Consider the following 18,551-nt stretch of genomic DNA (forward strand, 5'->3'; position numbering starts at 1 on the left):
GTAGACTCACACAACCTAGACCCAACCCTGTTCAGAGCAGGTACTTCATTCATGTTCCTTCCTGCATTTCATAAATGTCTTAAATCACAGGTCCTAAAGCACAGAAGTCTAGATTACATAGTTCATTTTCTACTTTGCTTAGCATGGCATATTCAAGCAATAAATGTATTTTAATGCAGGACAGCACTGAAAAAGAGAACAAAAAGTTATCATTTTCTTCTCTATTACTTAAGGCAGATCTGGCTCAATCAAAACATTCTTACAAGGAAATGATCACATTACAACTGCATTAAGATTGATGGAATGACTTTTAAATAATTGTTTGCTTACACTGGACACACGCCAGTCACTTTTGGCGTATGTTAAAGATGAACCTGAATGAAACCTACCTACAGTAACCTTCAGGAACCTGTAACTTCTGGGCCTTGTTTTATGGAATATGACTGAGAAAACCTCAAAAAACTGTTAGAGTTCATAATGCCAAGAATACACAAGCCCATGAGCAAATAGCAATTATCTGCTAATGAATGAAACCCCTAGTAAGTGCATTGAAAACCTGTTCATTGCATGATAGCCCATTGAGCATAACATACGTGTGTGGAGGTTACAAATACTTTCTAGGGCCAGGAAGTTTCAAAAATTCCCAAATGAACATTTCCATTTCTCCTCATCCCTCTCAGGTGGTTGCCTAAAAAACTAAACAGCTTAAAAAAATAGTTTAATTTGGTATAAAATCAAGGCCACTTAAAAAATAATAATATTCGTAATTTCTACTATGAAGCATTTAAGATTTATTTCCTTCCTCAGGATCACAGACACACAGGTCCATAATCCCTTGAGGTAAGACAAATTTCAGGATCCAAGTTACTTACTTACATAATTAACTTACGGATATCAGAAAGGTGATATGCATAACCACATGTTATGCTGCATCCCCAGCCAAGTCTGGGGCAATCCTCTGCAACCAAACACATTAGTATTTCTGCAGTGAAATGCATGAAGATCGTATCCATAAAGTCGTATCCATAAAGATTATAAGTAGCTTTAAATTATTTCAAATCAGGACTTGCTGACAGATGAATCCAGGTCACATTAGGCTTTGCCATCATGTAAATTAAAAAAAAAAAAAATAGGCGAGTGGTTTTTCCGAGTTTTTTTGTCATTTGGAATTACAGATTAGGGACTGTGAGCCTGCATCTCCAGAAGCTCCCTTTATTTCCTTTTACTCTTAAAGTAGAAGCAAAGTCACATGGTTTTAGTCTCCCAATGCCTGGGCAGTTTTGTTTTTATTTGGTTATGCCCTTCTCCACAAAGCCCAGGACTTCACAAAGTAAATCAGAACAGAAACAATGGAAGGAGCTACTGTCCTCTTGGGAGGCTGCCGCTTTCCTCAAAGCTCTGCCTGAAAAACAAGCTGCCTTTTTAAATGTTGCACAGAGCCCCAGAAGGAGGAAAGAACTGATCTCACAGAATTTATAGAGGGGGCAAAGCACTGCCAGAAATCATGCCTCTGGATAGCAGAGCAGGGCCCATAAATACTGAAGGCTGGAGGAGTATTTGGACGGAGCCCTGCTGAGGATTCCCGCAGCTCAACTGCTGCTGCTGCCATTACTCAAAACTCAGACCTCAGAGACAAGCAGGGCTTCGGGAGCTGCATGTAAACCACAGCATTTGATATAGAAAGATCATAAAGTTATGAAATGGATGTAATCTGGCTACTTAGAACTCCCTGCTATGACCGGTGCAAATCTTAACAGGATCAACCCATCTTCTCATCTTTCCAAGGTAGATAAATGGAAGACACGACCATTAACTTGAGGTTGTAGTGAATGGAAAGAGAGAAGAGATGAATGGGGAGCTTTTAGAGAAGCTTTTAAAAAGCTAGACACCGTCATTCCCAGGGGATATTACGTGTTACTATAGGCCAGGGCATTGAAGAAAGGGACTTGCCTCATTCTGTATTGTGACAAATGTGATGAAGAACCTGGAGATACTGGTAAAATAAGCACTTCTGGCAGTTACCTACCCTTTTCTTGCTAAGAGTGATTTTTGAGGACAGTACTTCTCACTGAGGAGTAAATAATCTCGCTGTCCCCCAAAGCATCAAGAAACACAGTGAAAAGCATATCTGCTATTTTGTAATTCATTTTCTTCAAAATAATTCTGCCATAAGCAAATCATAGATCATTATTATGCAGATGATCAATATTTCTATAGTTTTACAAAATTCTGTTCAAATATTTTACTGGAGGCAGTTGTGCATGTTAATTTCCAGTAACCACACTGATGTAGAACAATGATTACATTACACTTGGATTTTTATTTCCTTTGTTACTGAGACTGCCAGAAATATCTTAGGGGAATTAGCCCATGACATCAAAATAACCTACTATAAATAGAGCAACATCTTGATAACATGCATAGAAGTACTACCTGATGAATAGTCATTAAATGATGACTCTCTATTTTAGGCACATAATGCTCTAATTTCCAGGATAACTGGTTTAATGTTTCTTAGTTTTCATGTTTGTTTTTTATTTCTCTCCTAGAACAAAAACTTCAACTTTATTACCCTTTATGTACTGTGCATTATGTTTTGTTATGTGGCACATCTATATCTATTTGTTCCATTAGTTTGTAAATTTCGTAAAAATGTAATCATGTTTCTACTCTAGTAGTGAGCTACCTTCTTGCCTTATAATCTTTGAAACAAATTGTTTTTACTACATATTACCTTCCTGTACATCAGTTGTCCACAGAGTACTTTGGAATGTAGAATTCACGGAAAAGGGGAAAAAAACCTACCCGAGAAGATGAGAATTTGGCCCCACGTGGACTATTTTACGAATTCTCAGACCATGGCTAACAGGGATGTTCTCAACTGAGCCAACGGTCTCCCCCACTCCTTGGAGGCATCTGGTTAGCTGTTTACCCCATGTCTCGCTGTGGCTATGTCCTGCTGTGTGGGGCTGCTTTAGGCTCTCATAAAGTACAGGCTGGGATTGCCTGGCCTGTGTCTGTACCAAGACAGCAGCTCATGCCTTGCTGAAGTTCAGGGGCTGTAGCCAAGGGGCAGCAGTCTGATTTGTGGGTAAGAAGCAGGGAAGGAAAAAATGGTTACTGTATCGGATAATGCTTTGTGGCAGCCCTGGGAAGCATCCTGGGGCTTCTCAGTCCCAAATGACAGGGATGAGAATTGTGACTGAAAGGAGCCCACAGATATGACTTTAATTAAGAACAGCTCCATTCCGCATGAGAGGAGATCCTCGAATAACTCTTGGATGTGTCAAGAGCAAAGGAATTCAATTTTGGTAAAATAGGATGACTGAAGTTGAGATAAATTATTATTTTATTAATATAAATTGTCAGCTTAGAGAAATCAACATGTCCAAAATCTTTGATTGTCCCAAAAGATCAATCAGTTAATCAATCACTTGAATATGGAAATAGTTTATGTCTCCACCTCTATTTTGTCCACCAAAAAATATCCTTTGAGGGGGGATTATTGCATATATTTAGCTGAAGTAGCATATTTCAAGGACAGTACTGTTAAGGACCATTATATGGAAGTAAAATGTCCATTTTAAGCATCTACTGAAAACTGATATTAAGGATTAAGGGAGGTCAAATAAAGTACAACAGTAAAAATCCTCAAAAATATTCTGTACTTACACTCAAAACATGTTTCCTTTAAACTCAAAAAACCTCTTCTATGGTGTAGAAAAAGGGCTGGGTTTTAAAAGCAACTCGTCCTTACTTCCTGTTTTGTATTCGTTTATCTTTAGAATGAGGCTACTGGCAATAATTTGTTTTGACCGACTTTGTTAGTAAACAGGCTACTGGATCTACAAACCTTTCTTACTGAATAAATGTGACAGTATGTGATTTATTGTACTTAATATTTTGCCCCTTAGTCACTTCCTTGGCTGAAATCCCCAAACATCATTAGGTGACTTCTTTCAGTTTATGGCAGATGGACAATGACCACAGGATATAAAATGAACAGCTGTCCTCCTCCCCTTCCGTCCCTTTCTCTCTTTAAGTCCTATTCCCATTCTCTCAGTTCCAAAATATTTTTATTTTTTCCTCTTTACTGCCACTCTTATCATGAGAGAGAAAGGAACCAATTCTCTCCCAATTTATGGAATACGATGCTATTTTCAGCCACTTTTTGATGCCCACCCATTTGCAAGTTTCTTCCCAAGCCCATAGCATAGAACTTTCAACAGATCCTATGCTGGGAGAAACACAAGGAAGAGAAATGCAAAATGTGTCAGGCTTTGCCAGGTTCCCTGCCAAGCAGCCCTCCTTTTCTCAGGGCCAAGGCCATACAACCTAGCCCTAGTGCTTAGGTCTGGCTCATTTTCTAGGACTGATCCCCACCTTAGGCAGCAGGTGTTAAGTACTGCCCCTCCCCAACCCCAGCAATTTGAAAATTCAGCATTACCACCCTTGCTGCAATTCTGGCTTTGACCTTGATCTTAAGGTCTTAGAATGGCCTCTGCCTTGTCTCCCTGCAGGCTTCCATCTCTCCAACCTTCATTGTGGTGATTAGCCTCTAAAGCAGTACCACACCTGCTCTTAGCAGTCTCCCTTCCAAATGATAAAGTCCTGCCACCGGACCTCCCTCTGTCTGGATTTTCCAACAGGCTGTGCTCTCACTCTTCTCTGTGGTCTGCACCCATTTCTTGGCTTTTTCTCACACATGGAGCCCCCCCCCAACCCCCCCACCTATTTGGTAAATAAAGTCCTTGCAGGTTGGGCAGTGTCTTGGGTTTGGCTTTCTCCACAGTGGATGTAGAAACATCACATTATACATAGCATACATCCTAAAGGTCTCTCTGAAAGAAGAATCCTCAATCAAGTGTCCTTGACTGATTTAAAAAAAAAATGAAAATTGCTGGCTTAGATCAAGTTCTAATATTGCCCATGTATTTCATTCAGCATGCTCCCTCACCCCAGCAGTCGGAGAAGGAGTATAATATTAAGCACCAATGTGGAATATCACTAAATCTCTTTCCTAACCTATGAATTTAATCAAATACAGTCCACAGTGACTTAGTTCTAGTTGTGAGCAAAATTCTGCCCTATGAACAAAGGGGGATACTTGTACACTACTTAGCCCTAAAGGGCTTTAAACATTTAAGCTTTAAACGGTGAAAGTGGATGTGCAGAAATAACCAATGTATAAATCAAAGCAGAATGAAGTAGGTATCATCAAATATGGAGGAAGTGGAGATTCAGAGATATCAGGTTAGGCCAAGGAGCTTTCAAATGCGAGACCACTTAGTCTATACCAATGATCAATTTCTCACCCTATAGTTTACTGCTTATATCCTTCTACTAGAACAGCACTCGATAAATTTTAGTAGAACATAATTATGAATGAATTACTGATATTTATCTTTTAAGCCTCATCAATGTGAGTGACAAAGAATTAAATATTTCAAAAGGGAAAGGGCACAGTGTCTTTCAAACTGTATTTTAATTCACATGATGATAATTATTTAGTTATCAGTTTTAATAATTCAAGAACACTTATAATTAATCTCAACGATCTTTGCCAGAGCCTTATGCTTAGTAGAATTTTACACTGCTTGAGAACACTCCCTTTTATTACTTAAAATAGGAATGTGGGGTGAGGCGGGATTGAAATCATACAAAGTTTACTTAAGCTGGTCTTTTAAAATATGAAATCCCTGAAAAGGAATAAATCAAGTCCAGGATGAAGAAGCAGGATCACCTGAGTCATAATCAGTTCCAAACCTTTACCGAATTTAGATAACACAGAAGTGTTCTGTATATAAAGATTTCAGTTTTTGTCTTAGTGTAGATCTTTGAAGATCTAAAAATCAAGTCATAAACAAGACTTATCTTAACATCTTTTATATTCAAGAATCTAACACTCAAATAAAACATGTTATTTAACCTTAAATGCAGATATATTAAACCAATTTCACCACTTAATTTTTCTAAACTTCTGTTATTTTATTAATATCTGTTTTGAGCTCAAGTCATCAGAGATTTTGTCTCATCCTTAGAGATTATGATTTTAGAAGAGGTTTTCACTATTTCATAATAAATTCCCCAAGGTTTTACTCACTTACCAAGGAGAGTGACTCCTGAAAAAAATGAGAGTCTAATTTAGAAACAGAGCTCAGGAAGCTCACAGAGGAAATGGGCAAGAATTCCTACCAAGACACGGAGGGCTCGATTTCTCTTCCCTGTGAGTTAGCTGTTCTAAGAGTAGACAGAGACTTTCTCTGTTGAAAAGAGTTCTGAGTAATTAAGATGTTTATGAATTAGGCTTGAGGGAAAAGCTGCTTCCCTTAGGCTAAATGCAGTACAATACCTCTTACAAGCTGTATTTTATTCACTATAACTGTTTAAGAAAAAATAATGCCAGATCACTTTTCTTTTACAAAGCAATCTTCCAACTCACCAATAAGAGTATCTCTAACTTTTATAATTTTCTAGTTTTTATTTTTCAAAATACACTCATACAAAATGAGTAGCTCTCATATATCTGAGACTCTCTGTGGCACATACAGTATATACAAGAACAATTTACTTCTAAGGACATAATCTGTAAATATAAAACATTTATAATTTAATGACTCTCCTCTGTCTTGAGATGGTTAAAAACAAATAAAAAGGCAGTAAAAAAGATGCACACACAAAACCCAAATCTTTAGGATATTCCTAAGTAAAACCAAAGAAAAAATGTACTAATTTTATAAATTATGAACAAGTAGTAGATTCTAGCTAGTTCAATAATAACAAACTGATAAATTCATGTATATATATTTCTGCCCACGGGTTTCACTAAAAGCATGCTATACTGTGATTCTATGTTTCCTTCTGGGTCAACTTTTCCACTGATTGAGGTCCTCAGATCACCATGTCCAAATCCTGTCTTGGCATGAAATGTCTGCATGGAACCAATTTAGCACTTGGTTACATACTATTACAGATGTCTCTGCAATAGTGACCTGTCACTCAGGCAAGAAATACTTATGAGCATGTACTTATTTTGAGTCCCTGGGCTAGGGGCTGAGAATACCATGATGGACAAGACAGATTTACCTCCTGAGCCAAATTCTGTTCTTCAAGGCATAGGTTTCTGAATGCTTTACCTTTAATCCCCATTTGGCCTACAAATTCTATTAATATGAAGAAAGAGCTAGGCTAAACTAAACAAGCATAGTACCTGGCAAGATCTTATTGAGTGAGTCAGTGTAGACTTATAGCAAGGAAGAGACAAGTTTGCTCTTAACACAACTATCCAAAAGATCTTTCTTAAGAATTAATTTCATTATATTTCTTTATTGCCCAGGAGAGAAAGAGGCCATTTCTGACTTCTATTGACTATTAAGTTTAAACTCCCGGTGATGTATATTAACTCTTCAAATGGACACATTTTCTCTGACATTGACCATGGCCATCCTTTGGCCAGTCTTTCTTCTCTGAGAGGACACTCATGTTCCCATCCTATACCTTGCTTCTGTCACTCTGTCTCCTCACCTGGAAAACCTTTGTCCTTTCCAATGACTCCAGTTGTTGGGGTTCAGGGATTCTCCTCTCTAAGAAGGCAGAAGGCCTGACCTGCTCTACTGTGAAGGACCTGCCATCATGGGGACCTGTACACATGTTCATCTCTGTTTATAATAATCTGGCAGCTCTCTAGAGGTTTCATGTTCTGTATGCATCCAGAGCCTTCTACCAAACCACTAAGCACTGTAAAAACGTTTTTCTCTTTCTTTCTTTTTTTTCCTTGTCCTTCTATAGCTAGAGTTAGCTCAGGAAAAGGCTGGCAGGCACACAGCAAATACTCAGTGGCATGTTGTCAAGTGAATGAAGGACAAAAAACACCATCAGCACTTCCCTTGGACCTAGGACACTGCCTGAGAAGGCAGTTTGGAGACACCTGTAAGATAACGGCTTGCAAGGGCATAATCTCAAATTTTTCTTTGTATCCTGGAGGAAATCGAAAGGAAACAGGTAAATACCTGTAAGGCTAGGACCATAAATTCTACTAGGTGACCCTAATGAATCAAGTGAGGGTTATAGCAGATCAATGCTTCAGCACAGAAATAGATATGAGATCTTTCATTGGAATGGAAAAATGAGAAGTTCTTCTAAGAACATTTTAGGACACTTTTCCTGATGCTTTAGCTATTGATAACCCGATAAATTTCAGGTTCCCGAGTTGTGTTTTCAGGATGCTTTAAATTTAAAATTCATTTGGTTAAGGTAGCCTGTATATTTATGCATATGTTTTTAAGTGTGTGCATGCATGTCTCTGTGTGTATAGGTGTATATATTTAGAAAGGCCTGGGAGTGCATTACACGATAGAGTTTATTTGATAACCTTAGTAATCCAAGACATTTCTATACACATACCCATAGACTTGGTACTTGGGATTCCCTTGGATAATGCTTGTCATGGGACTGAAAATGTTTACAAGCACAATATAAAAGCTTCAAGGCAATAATTTATTCAGTTGTGGTTATATGTCCACAATTGTGAATGCAATTCACCACTGAAGCCACAAAAAATGACAGAATTCCCTAGAAAATTGTCTTTAATACATCTGAATCATCACACTACACAATGACCTTTAACATCCTAAAGGATTTACAAGGCATTGACACTAAATCTAGCCATATTTAAACACACTCTTAGTACAGATTTGGATAATTCCACAACATACAAAGAAATATAAATGATTGTGTACATATAATTTTTTTTTTTAGTAACACATTCAATATAATTTTTGACAGGAGTATAAATACAATGGCTTCTATTTGGCTGCATTTGCTATTTTGGTATTTGGTTATTGTGGGACTAAATAAAGCTGAGGATGAATTCATGCAATTATGACATCTCTCAAACCTGTGTGCATGCCCCCATCTAGCCCTCACACCATCCATGTGAACAGAATGATGCTACTCCAAGTACTCATAATGAGATACACAAAACCATTTTTGAAAAGCTCTGTCCACGATACTGAATCTACCACTCACCACTATACACTATATAACTAGAGGTTTGCCACTACATGGTTTCTTTTTTCTTTCTTTCTTTTTTAATGTTTATTTATTTTTGAGAAAGAGAGAGACAGAGCACAAGTGGGGGAGGGGCAGAGAGAGAGGGAGATGCAGAATCCAAAACAGACTCCAGGCTCTGAGCTGTCAGCACAGAGCTCGACGCGGGGCTCGAACTCACAGACTGTGAGATCATGACCTGAGCCGAAGTCAGACGCACAACCAACTGAGCCACCCAGGTGCCCATGAAACATATATTTTAAAGAGGATGCTCTAGTATACTTTCTTTGGTTAAAGATAATATCTGAAATTAATATTCATTGCCCTAACAAAAAACTTAGAGTAAATACTTGGAATACAGATAAAAAGGAAAACATTTTCAGCTTTTTAAAAAAATATAAATAGCACAGTAAATTTAAACACATTGGTTCTGGTTAAGAAACTCTAAGTTACTTGCCTATCATGCTAGGGATTTAAAAAATTGTTTTTGTAGCACCCCAACTTTGAAAAAATGAACTTTGTTTGTTTCTGATTATAGAAGTATTACATTTACAGAAAATTTGGGATGCACTTGCTGATAGATCAAAAAAACCCTCTCATAAAAAAAAAGCTCATTATTTTGTTTTTGCTAACGCTTTCTTTATGACCACATATGGACTTCTGAGTAGTCTGTAAATTGTTGTAGTCATGCTATCAATGTGAGAAGAAAACAGCCCAAACTGTAACAAGGCAGTTTCACATCATACCTACAGATGCTTAAATCAGGCTCCGCAGATGAGAAAGTGACATCTACATGGCTGGAAAAAAACTGCTCTGAGGCACAATCAACCAGCGTGAGCCCCTACCTTGTGATCAGGACGAGAAGGGGGTGGGGAGATTGGGGGGCGATCTGGAAGAAGGGGTCCCCAGGGCATAGCTGCTACAATCTTCATGTCATAGGCAGAGGCCAGGAAGAGGTTTCCATGTTACAGGACCAAGATCAATAAAACTGGCCCCCATCTAGAAAGGCAGTACCTTTCTTTAGCTAGAACATTCCTACCGGAAACCTGTACATGGTACTTATTAATATATGCGCCTTTGGAAATTAGAACGGAAAGTAACAAAGATAACAAAACTGTAAACGCTTGATCAAAAGGTACTTTACTTTTACTGAATGCTTCAGGTAGGAATTTTTAACTCTAATGCAAAAGCACTTAAAAGAAATATTGCCAGGTAGAGTCATTTTTAAATGATCCATGTCTGAATCAAACATAGATTATTTATGTCAAACATGAAGTCCTGACTGGTTTCTCTCAGGGAACAGTAATTATCTCTTTCACTGCCAGCCGGTAAAAATGCAAGAAATTTAACAGATTTTTAATTTTAATATGAGCAAAACACAACCAGTAAGGTAATTCTGCTGTAACAGTATAATCACAAACATTCAAAATCCATATGTAAATCACTTTAAAACGGTTTGGATTATCTGTATCATTCTTAAATACTGCTCCCTGCTGGAGAGAAATGAGAACAGAATGCAGCATTTACAATTTTCAATTTCATTTTAAAAATGTGTTAAATTATTTACAGCAACGTTAAGACAGACTCTTCTCTAAATCTAAAAGCATTTGGCACTATACTCCTGATGGTACACTATGATTAAAACAAACACTTCCAAGTTAAATTGCTATAATTGCTAAAAACACTTACCAATGGAAAACTGGAGGACAGAGGCTGTTGTGGTATTAAGGCTTGTGGTAATCTAGAAAAAGGAATATACCAAAATAAGACAAGATAGAAAGACAGGAGGATAAAGAGAAAAAGCTGTCAGGAAGAAAGGAGAGTGAAAAGAGGAAAGAGAGTGTATTTATTCAGTGGTTGGCTTATTTTCATTAGTAAGTCTGAATGTGAATACACTTCACGGTTCTCTATGGGGAACAACGGTGAGATCCTGACTCAGGCACTCATGGTACATGTTTTCTCAGGGTCCTGTTGAAAACCATTTTTAGTGTGATCTGCCAGGTAATCTTGTGAGGATACTTATTAACACAGCCCCTCCCCTCCCCCCTCAACTTCCCCTCCATCCTACACCAAAAGATCTAAAGTCCAAAGCAAATGCCATAAAAAGGCTCTCAAATAAAAACCAGGAAGTCAGTTAAGAGCAAATGAGAAGAAAAAGATTATGTTGGGAAAAGTAGATAGAAATACATCAGCTAATAAAGGGTATAAGATTTTGTTAGGGGATGGTAAAAATGTTCTACAGATGTGATAAGGACTGCATGATTTTGTGACTAAATTTGAACTGCATACTTTAAATAAATGAACTGTAGAATACTATATGTGGAATACTATATGTGGAATATTTGTCAATAAAATCACTACCTTTCCAAAAAAAGTAATCAAATTATAAGCTTGGAAATATCCTTCCAATACATTTCTATTACTTCCTATTAGTTTCTCGAAGAAGCATGCTTAAACAACTTTCCCCCTGCTGAAAGAAGAATGGTACCTTATTTAATTTTTAATAAATTTAAATTAAAAAAATTTTTAAATGTATTCTGTGGAGCAGCGACTTTGACCCATACCAGCTCAAATGAGATGACAATTAGGGTTCTCATTTTCAAAGACTCTCTTGTTGGTTTCCTGACCCTGTAAAGCATCTAGAAATTACAAAGTGGACAACTGTGTTTCCACCATGGCAAAAGCAGTCGGCTGTCTTACTTCCACTTTTTCTATGTCATAATATCATCCTGAGATTTATCCCTGCACTTTATCAGTGCCCACAAGATGGAGTCCACAACTGTGGAAGGATCAGGAGATACCCAGGTCATGAATCTCTGGGGGGAACTGGTGGAAAAAAGAGCAAGCCTCCTGTTTAGTCAGAATTCAGCTGAGATGTATCAAAAGATCAGATGGATGCTTTCCATTTCTACAACACAATTTGGAAAGATGGCTGAATGTATGCTTTAAATACGTGACTTTAAAATTCATGAAGAAGCAGGAAAGGTAGAAGAGGGGAGGGCAAGAGACACATTTTATAAGTTGTTAAATATCACTATAGATATCAGCTCCTAATTGATTTTAACCATAGCAAAAATCATTGGTGTCAGGGTGTCAGAGGAAATTCTCTCCATATAATTTAAATCCCTCATTATCACAGATTATCTGCAACGAGAACACTGGCCCTTCATGTCTACAGCCCTGTTTCTCCTCTCTTCCCCTCACCAGAGTCATTAGAGAAAAATGGATCAACAGAGTTTTCTTTAAATAACTATGATATTAGCTCCTTTTCAAGATTCCTTTAAAGGAATCTGTGTTGTTTTGGTTTTTTTTTTTTTTTTTCCCACAATTTTTAGAGTGAGTTCAACTATTTGTCCTCATGGTTTTTTCACTTGGAAAATTCGATCTTACAGTCCAAAGAGGCACATGAAAGTCTGTAAAGTTTTCACATAAATTGAATGAATGCTCATTCCACCTCTGATTTTATATAACTCAGTAGATTCCCAGGTGAATCATGAAACACTCCTGAATAGAAGTTCTTTTAAACAATGGTATCAGATAAGCTAAAAGCACCATGGTTATTGCCAAGGCTGGTGTATTGGGTATACTAGAGAGTCTTAGATACTTATCCTGGTGGGTGTAATAAATGAGGCTGTGTCACCTGCATGATGAAGTTCCACAGACATGACCACTGCTAGCACGCAGTAAGTTGCCTGGAATGTTGCCAAATTTCAAATTACACATGCTAACTGAGAGTGACCCTGGACTTAGATTAGTCATTGATTCTACATTTCTTCACCAGGGAAGCTAAGGACTGGAAGAATAGTTAACTCTCACTGCTTTACCTTTACCCATTTTTTAGCCCATTAGTAAAACTGTCAGCTACAAGAAGGAATAGGAAAGATGAAGAGAAAAAATAACAAGAAGCATTGCCTATAAAAATCTGTTCACCTATATTTTAGGTATTAATAAATTTATGTATTAATAAATTATTTATTAGCCTGGAGTTCACACATGTAATTTTAGTTTGCAAAGTCATAAAGTGTTTACATAGGACCTTCTGAAAATGAAAGGGTCTCTTAAATGGCTTTTGATAAATAGTACAGCAACTATGAATGTCTGACAGAACTTTTCTCCTACCAAATTTCAATGATCTTGACTTATCAATTAGACCCCAAACCGTAGAAAATTACTACAATCACTAAATGAATCTGAATTCACCACAGGCTGAGGCTGTGGGTTCTGCACATCATCCCTGCAAATTTTGGGGGGTTTGATCCTGTTTTAGCTCAAACTCTTCCTTGTAACTAAAATGCATTTGCAGGGGCGCCTGGGTGGTTCAGTCAGTTAAGCGTCTTAGGCTCAGGTCATGATCTCGCAGTTTGTGAGTTCAAGCCCCACATCGGGCTCTGTGCTGACAGCTCAGAGCCTGAAGCCTGCTTCTGATTCTGTGTCTCCCCACCTTCTCTCTGCCCCTCCCTTGCTTGTGTTGTATCTCTCTCTGTCTCTCAATAATAAATAAATGTCAAAAAAATGTTTTTTAAAATAAAATGCATTTGCAAATAACTGAGAATAATTCAATAAGTAATTTCTTTAAAAACACTGAGGGTCGCATAACCAACTTGTTTCATGCTCTGAGAGAGCACATTTTCTCTTAAAGGAGAGGATGAGTGAATTCCTCATTACCTTCATGTCAGACCAGCAAAATGAGTAAAGTTACATGTCACCACCTGAACCATGGAGACCTCAGTGAGCTAAATAAAACACGTGAGGGCGGCCACACAGCAGCAGTGGAGACATAACTGAACGGTATGCCCATGCAACCACAGATGGCACCTTTCACTGACTGTGGCTTTTATTAAAATAAAATGACCACGTGACTAACTTCACAAAATGGAGATGCTCTTGCTGGCAGTATAAAAGATAAGAGCATTAGCCTACTAAGCTTCTTTGCCTGTGGTTCTCTGCTTCACAAATTCAAGAATTACATTTATGAAAAATAAGAAGGCATATTTGTTAAAAAGTGATGTTTGGGGGGCTAATACCTTTCATCAGTTCTCATACACAACAATTTGGACTGTATTCCATCTTGAGGTACCAAGCAAATATCTGAATTTTAGAAAACATAATACCATGTAAACTGACAACCGAATTTCTCCCTTTTCATTCAGTTGATCTGTCATCTGTAAACACAACTTGGGTATAATCTCTATTTTTGGTCCCAGGACACAAATGCAGCATAAAAATTATTGAGAATTAGAAGTTGCTAGGGTGGAAAATCTGAGTGTCATCCCTATTTTTGTTAATGTATCTTTATTCTACTCCCATGAAGTCTGTAACACAATCCCTCATACTTAGATGGGAATATAAATCTGCATATGTTTTTTTTTCTTCCTTGGATGAATGTGATTATTTTGAATGTTTTCTTTTTTAGTTGGAAGGCTAATTTCACGCTAATTATATAATACAATTCAAAACTAGCCCATTGGGTATATAAACTCTAATGCTAAATAAATTGAGTGAAATAATCAGGATTAAAATACACATGGATCAAATAAACTAGATACTTCAGTTTTTATGCTACTGAAATATGAATTTTGGCATTATATTCTGAGAGATACTTCTTTCTTATTAATCAGTAGAACAAAAAAAATTTTTTTTCAAGCATTTCTAGAAATATTACTGAATGGGAGAACATTCTACAAAAGGCATTATCCTAAGCTCAATTAACTACAGTAAAATTTTATTTTGTTTTAAGGTTTATAGGTAATTAATTCAGTCATGGTACATTATTTAAAGTGCACTGGCAAATCGATTTTTTCAAGAAGAACTTCACTACCAGAGTCACATTTGTCTGCAGGAATATTATAACACCTTGTGAGACTTGAATTATGAGCACCTATTATTTTAATTTGCATCCAATTAATTCTGTTTGTGTTCTAATTTCAGCTAAAAACTCTTCAATTTATCAATGTTCTGCAGCTCGTATCTTTAATAAATTAAATGTATCCATTGCCATGAAAGGGATATTCAAGCAGCATAAAATAAGAACCATGTTATAAAAATTAATGGACTTTCACTTTGATAACTAAATCTTCTTTTAATTGCTTAGCTAGTTTCTCCTCCCCTTTGTGTTGTGGAAGCCAGTCTTTGGACCACTTTTAAAGTTAATGAATTTCAAACAAAATGTGTGATGTAGGGGTGAAAAACACAACCTGTTACCTAAAAGCCCCATGATAAGGAAGATGTGGGAGAAAAAAGAAGTATGGAAGCTCAAGCTGAAAACCAGAAAAGCAAAGCATAAGAGATGTTGTGAGTAGAACATTTCTTGTTAAGAAATTGAGCCAGGAGTAAAACGTAACAATTGCTTTTATATCCTTTTTCAAGAATGTGAAATGTAGTCTTTCTGCCAGAACCAAGTAACAACAAAAGGCTCATTAGCCACATGCTGATGGCTAGTGATTTTGTGGCTTTTAATTTTAAATGCTCATGTTTCATTTTATGTATGATCCAAGAACTTCTCTTTGGTATGCAAAGTCTAATCAGTCTAAATGAAAGGAAAGTAGCCTACTCCTGAACAATTTGACACAAACCCGAATTTGTTAAAAACTGGTTTATTCAGTGCACTCCCACTTTAAAAAAAAAATCAGTTAAGTTTCCTTTGTGGTTAGGACACAACCTTTTAAAATAATGTGATAAAACTGCTCATCTAACATTTTTGGCTTGCAAAGAGACTGTAAGACATTTAAAAGTAAAGCTTTATATAAGAACTTATAAAGTCATAAATTATTTAAGTGTGATATAGATATATGTGTGTCATATATGTCACACGTCATACCCATATTTTTAAAAAGCCATCTAATCATAATGACGCACCATGTATAATGAGATCCATTGACGTCAATTTTATTCCCAAATTATTTTTACATTTGAAAATAAACTAAAATCACTGCTCCCAATTTTGAGATATTTGTAATGGGGTTTATAATATAAATAATACTGCAAATTTTCATATGACTTATATGAGCATAAAAGAATATTTTGTTGGCAAAAACTCCATTAAGACAGTGTATTTGGAATAATGTACATAAATAGCATGTACTTACCAATTCTCTTGGACCATATGGCTCACAGAAGGTGACAGCATTGCCATGCATAATTGCACCACACTGTTCTCCAATCTCACAGTTGTTACATTCAACCCTGTGAGAACAGAGAATGCACACACAGTCTGAGAATTAAGTAGCACAAAGTGGTTTATCGCTCAGGTAAGGAAAGAGGTAAGTTATTGTTATTTGGTTCAAATCAACATTTTCAGGAAGGTTATAGTTTTTTTGGTAGCATGATATGCTCACGAAATGTGAAACCAGAAAGACTTGAACTTAAGTCCCAGTTCTTATATAGTCACTTGCAGTAGTGGGCAAGTTACTTAATCTTCCAAAGTTTCGGTTTTCTAACCTATAAAATGAGAATAACAACACTGACCTAAATCTTACATAGTCGTCATGACGATTAAACAAGAGAGTGCATGAGACACAGAGGACAGACCCAATCTCCTAGTAGGCACTTAATAATGGCAGATGGTATTATAACCAATAATTATATATAATATATACCATATCCAGTACAATAATGTTTGCAAATATTAAAGACAAGCAAAGTAATATATACTTAGAATGAACTAAAACTTGTATCTCTGAAAATAAAAGATGTTTCACAAATTTTCATCTTTTTTGAGTTGCTGTGTGAATGTTTAAAATTACTATCCTCAAATAAATCTGTAAAATGTCTATAAAATATACCATGCTAAAAATAATGAAATCAGATTATATTTAACCTGTATATTAATCCAAAATAGATGCAAATTCTAAATCAAGCAAATTTTGGATACTGAATTAATATATTCATCTTGCAAATAACTTAATTAGTTGCTTTTTTATTACTGTAAAATGAAGTGGTTAGTAAAATCTTAGGACAAAAGCTCAAAAATAAAGTTATTCATGTTTTTAGGAGAAATTGAAGGTATGGATATTCTGGATTTGACTTTGCATATTTATAGTAACACAATGCCCTGCGTCATGACATTTCAACATACAATCATTACATATCTAACATGTAGGAAGGATAATCTATGTTTCCTCTGTCTGAACCTCAAACCACCTGACACCTGTATTTCATGCAGAAAGGACATTTTCAGACTTTCACTTTCTAGGTGCCAAACATGGAAAGGGCAGCATGCCCTTTGTTCTTGAGATCACTGTATTCTGCCCTTTCAACTACTTGCTAATTTCAGAAAAAGAGGGAGTAGGAACTCCCATTCAAGTAGGAAGAAGACAAAAGTGTGAAAAGATACCAGGTATCCCATAAAGCCAAGGGGCAGAAGCATGGTAAATAAATAAAAACTTGGCAAATAAATGTATTTCCTACATGTGAATTGAATTGCCTGGATTAAGTAATTGGTATTCTTCTCTTCCATTGAGCTGTTTATAAGCAAATCAATAAAGTCAAGAAACTTTGATTTTTTTTTAGAATAAAGAAAACAATTTCTGATATGAAGTTTAAAATGTTAGTATCTCATAGCATCACAAATCTTAGTAGGAGCTTTGAATCTTCTCTTGATTGCTGTGAAGCAAAATTCTGGAAAAAAATCTTTGACTTTAGAAGAAACATAATAGTAGCTTCAGAAAGGTGACAGACATATCTCTGGTTCCCTGTTTTATGTGTGACATGTTGTAATCCACAAATATCTGTTGAAGGAATAAAGAAATATAAGACAACTTCATAAACAAAACTTTTGTTAAGGCTTGAGGTCTTAGAATAGCACCTGGCACATAGCTAGCATGATGTGGTAGTGTAACTGTCAGCCATTATCATCATCATCATCATCATCATCATCATCATCATCATCATCTCTACTACTACTACTACTACTACTACTACTACTACTACAGATTTCCACCACTTTCATCCAGAACTGGCATATTAGGTTTTTTTCCCCAGAGAACCTATTACATGAACTTCTTACTACTGTTTCTCTATTTTTAAACTGTACATTGATCTTTTCAAGGAGTGTGATTGTGATAAGAGTACAGACAAGTAGCACAAAAATTATAGTGGGGGTCTTACTCAGTGATAGATGAGGATTATTTGGCTTCCAAGTCATTGTGAAATGGCTTGAGAGAAACATCAACTTTGACAGAGAAAAATTTTTTAAATGTTCAACTCTCACAATGGCTATCTGCCCTTTTCCTCCAGCGAACTCTAAACTAAAAGTTTCACTGTTGGTGAAAAGAAGGAAGAAGTTCCTCTAAGATCAAAAACAAGACAAGGATGCCCACTCTTGCCACTTTTATTCAACACAGTGCTGGGAATCCTACCCACAGTAATCAGACAAGAAAAATAAAAAAGGCACGCAAATTGGTAAGGAAGAAGTAACATGTCACCATTTGCAGATAACATGATACTATGGATAGAAAACCCTAAAGACTCCACCAGAAAACTATTATTACCAATAAATTAATTCA

The 18,551-nt window shown here is 36.4% G+C and overlaps 1 protein-coding gene across 3 annotated transcripts in view; it reads right to left on the reverse strand.

Moving 5' to 3' along the window:
* Nucleotides 1–18,551, reverse strand: part of RELN (reelin) — a 532,794-nt gene that overhangs the window by 248,369 nt on the left and 265,874 nt on the right. For all 3 annotated transcript variants that reach the window (XM_040472867.1, XM_040472866.1, XM_040472865.1), the window contains exons 7-8: nucleotides 16,134–16,230; nucleotides 10,738–10,789 (exon numbers count right to left, since the gene is read on the reverse strand). In XM_040472867.1, the coding sequence (XP_040328801.1) occupies nucleotides 10,738–10,789; nucleotides 16,134–16,230 (149 nt within the window). The remainder of the gene's footprint in view (nucleotides 1–10,737; nucleotides 10,790–16,133; nucleotides 16,231–18,551) is intronic.

The sequence above is a fragment of the Herpailurus yagouaroundi genome, unplaced genomic scaffold (genome assembly GCF_014898765.1).
Source record: "Herpailurus yagouaroundi ecotype Mexico unplaced genomic scaffold, PumYag 100, whole genome shotgun sequence".
Lineage (NCBI taxonomy): Eukaryota > Metazoa > Chordata > Mammalia > Carnivora > Felidae > Herpailurus > Herpailurus yagouaroundi.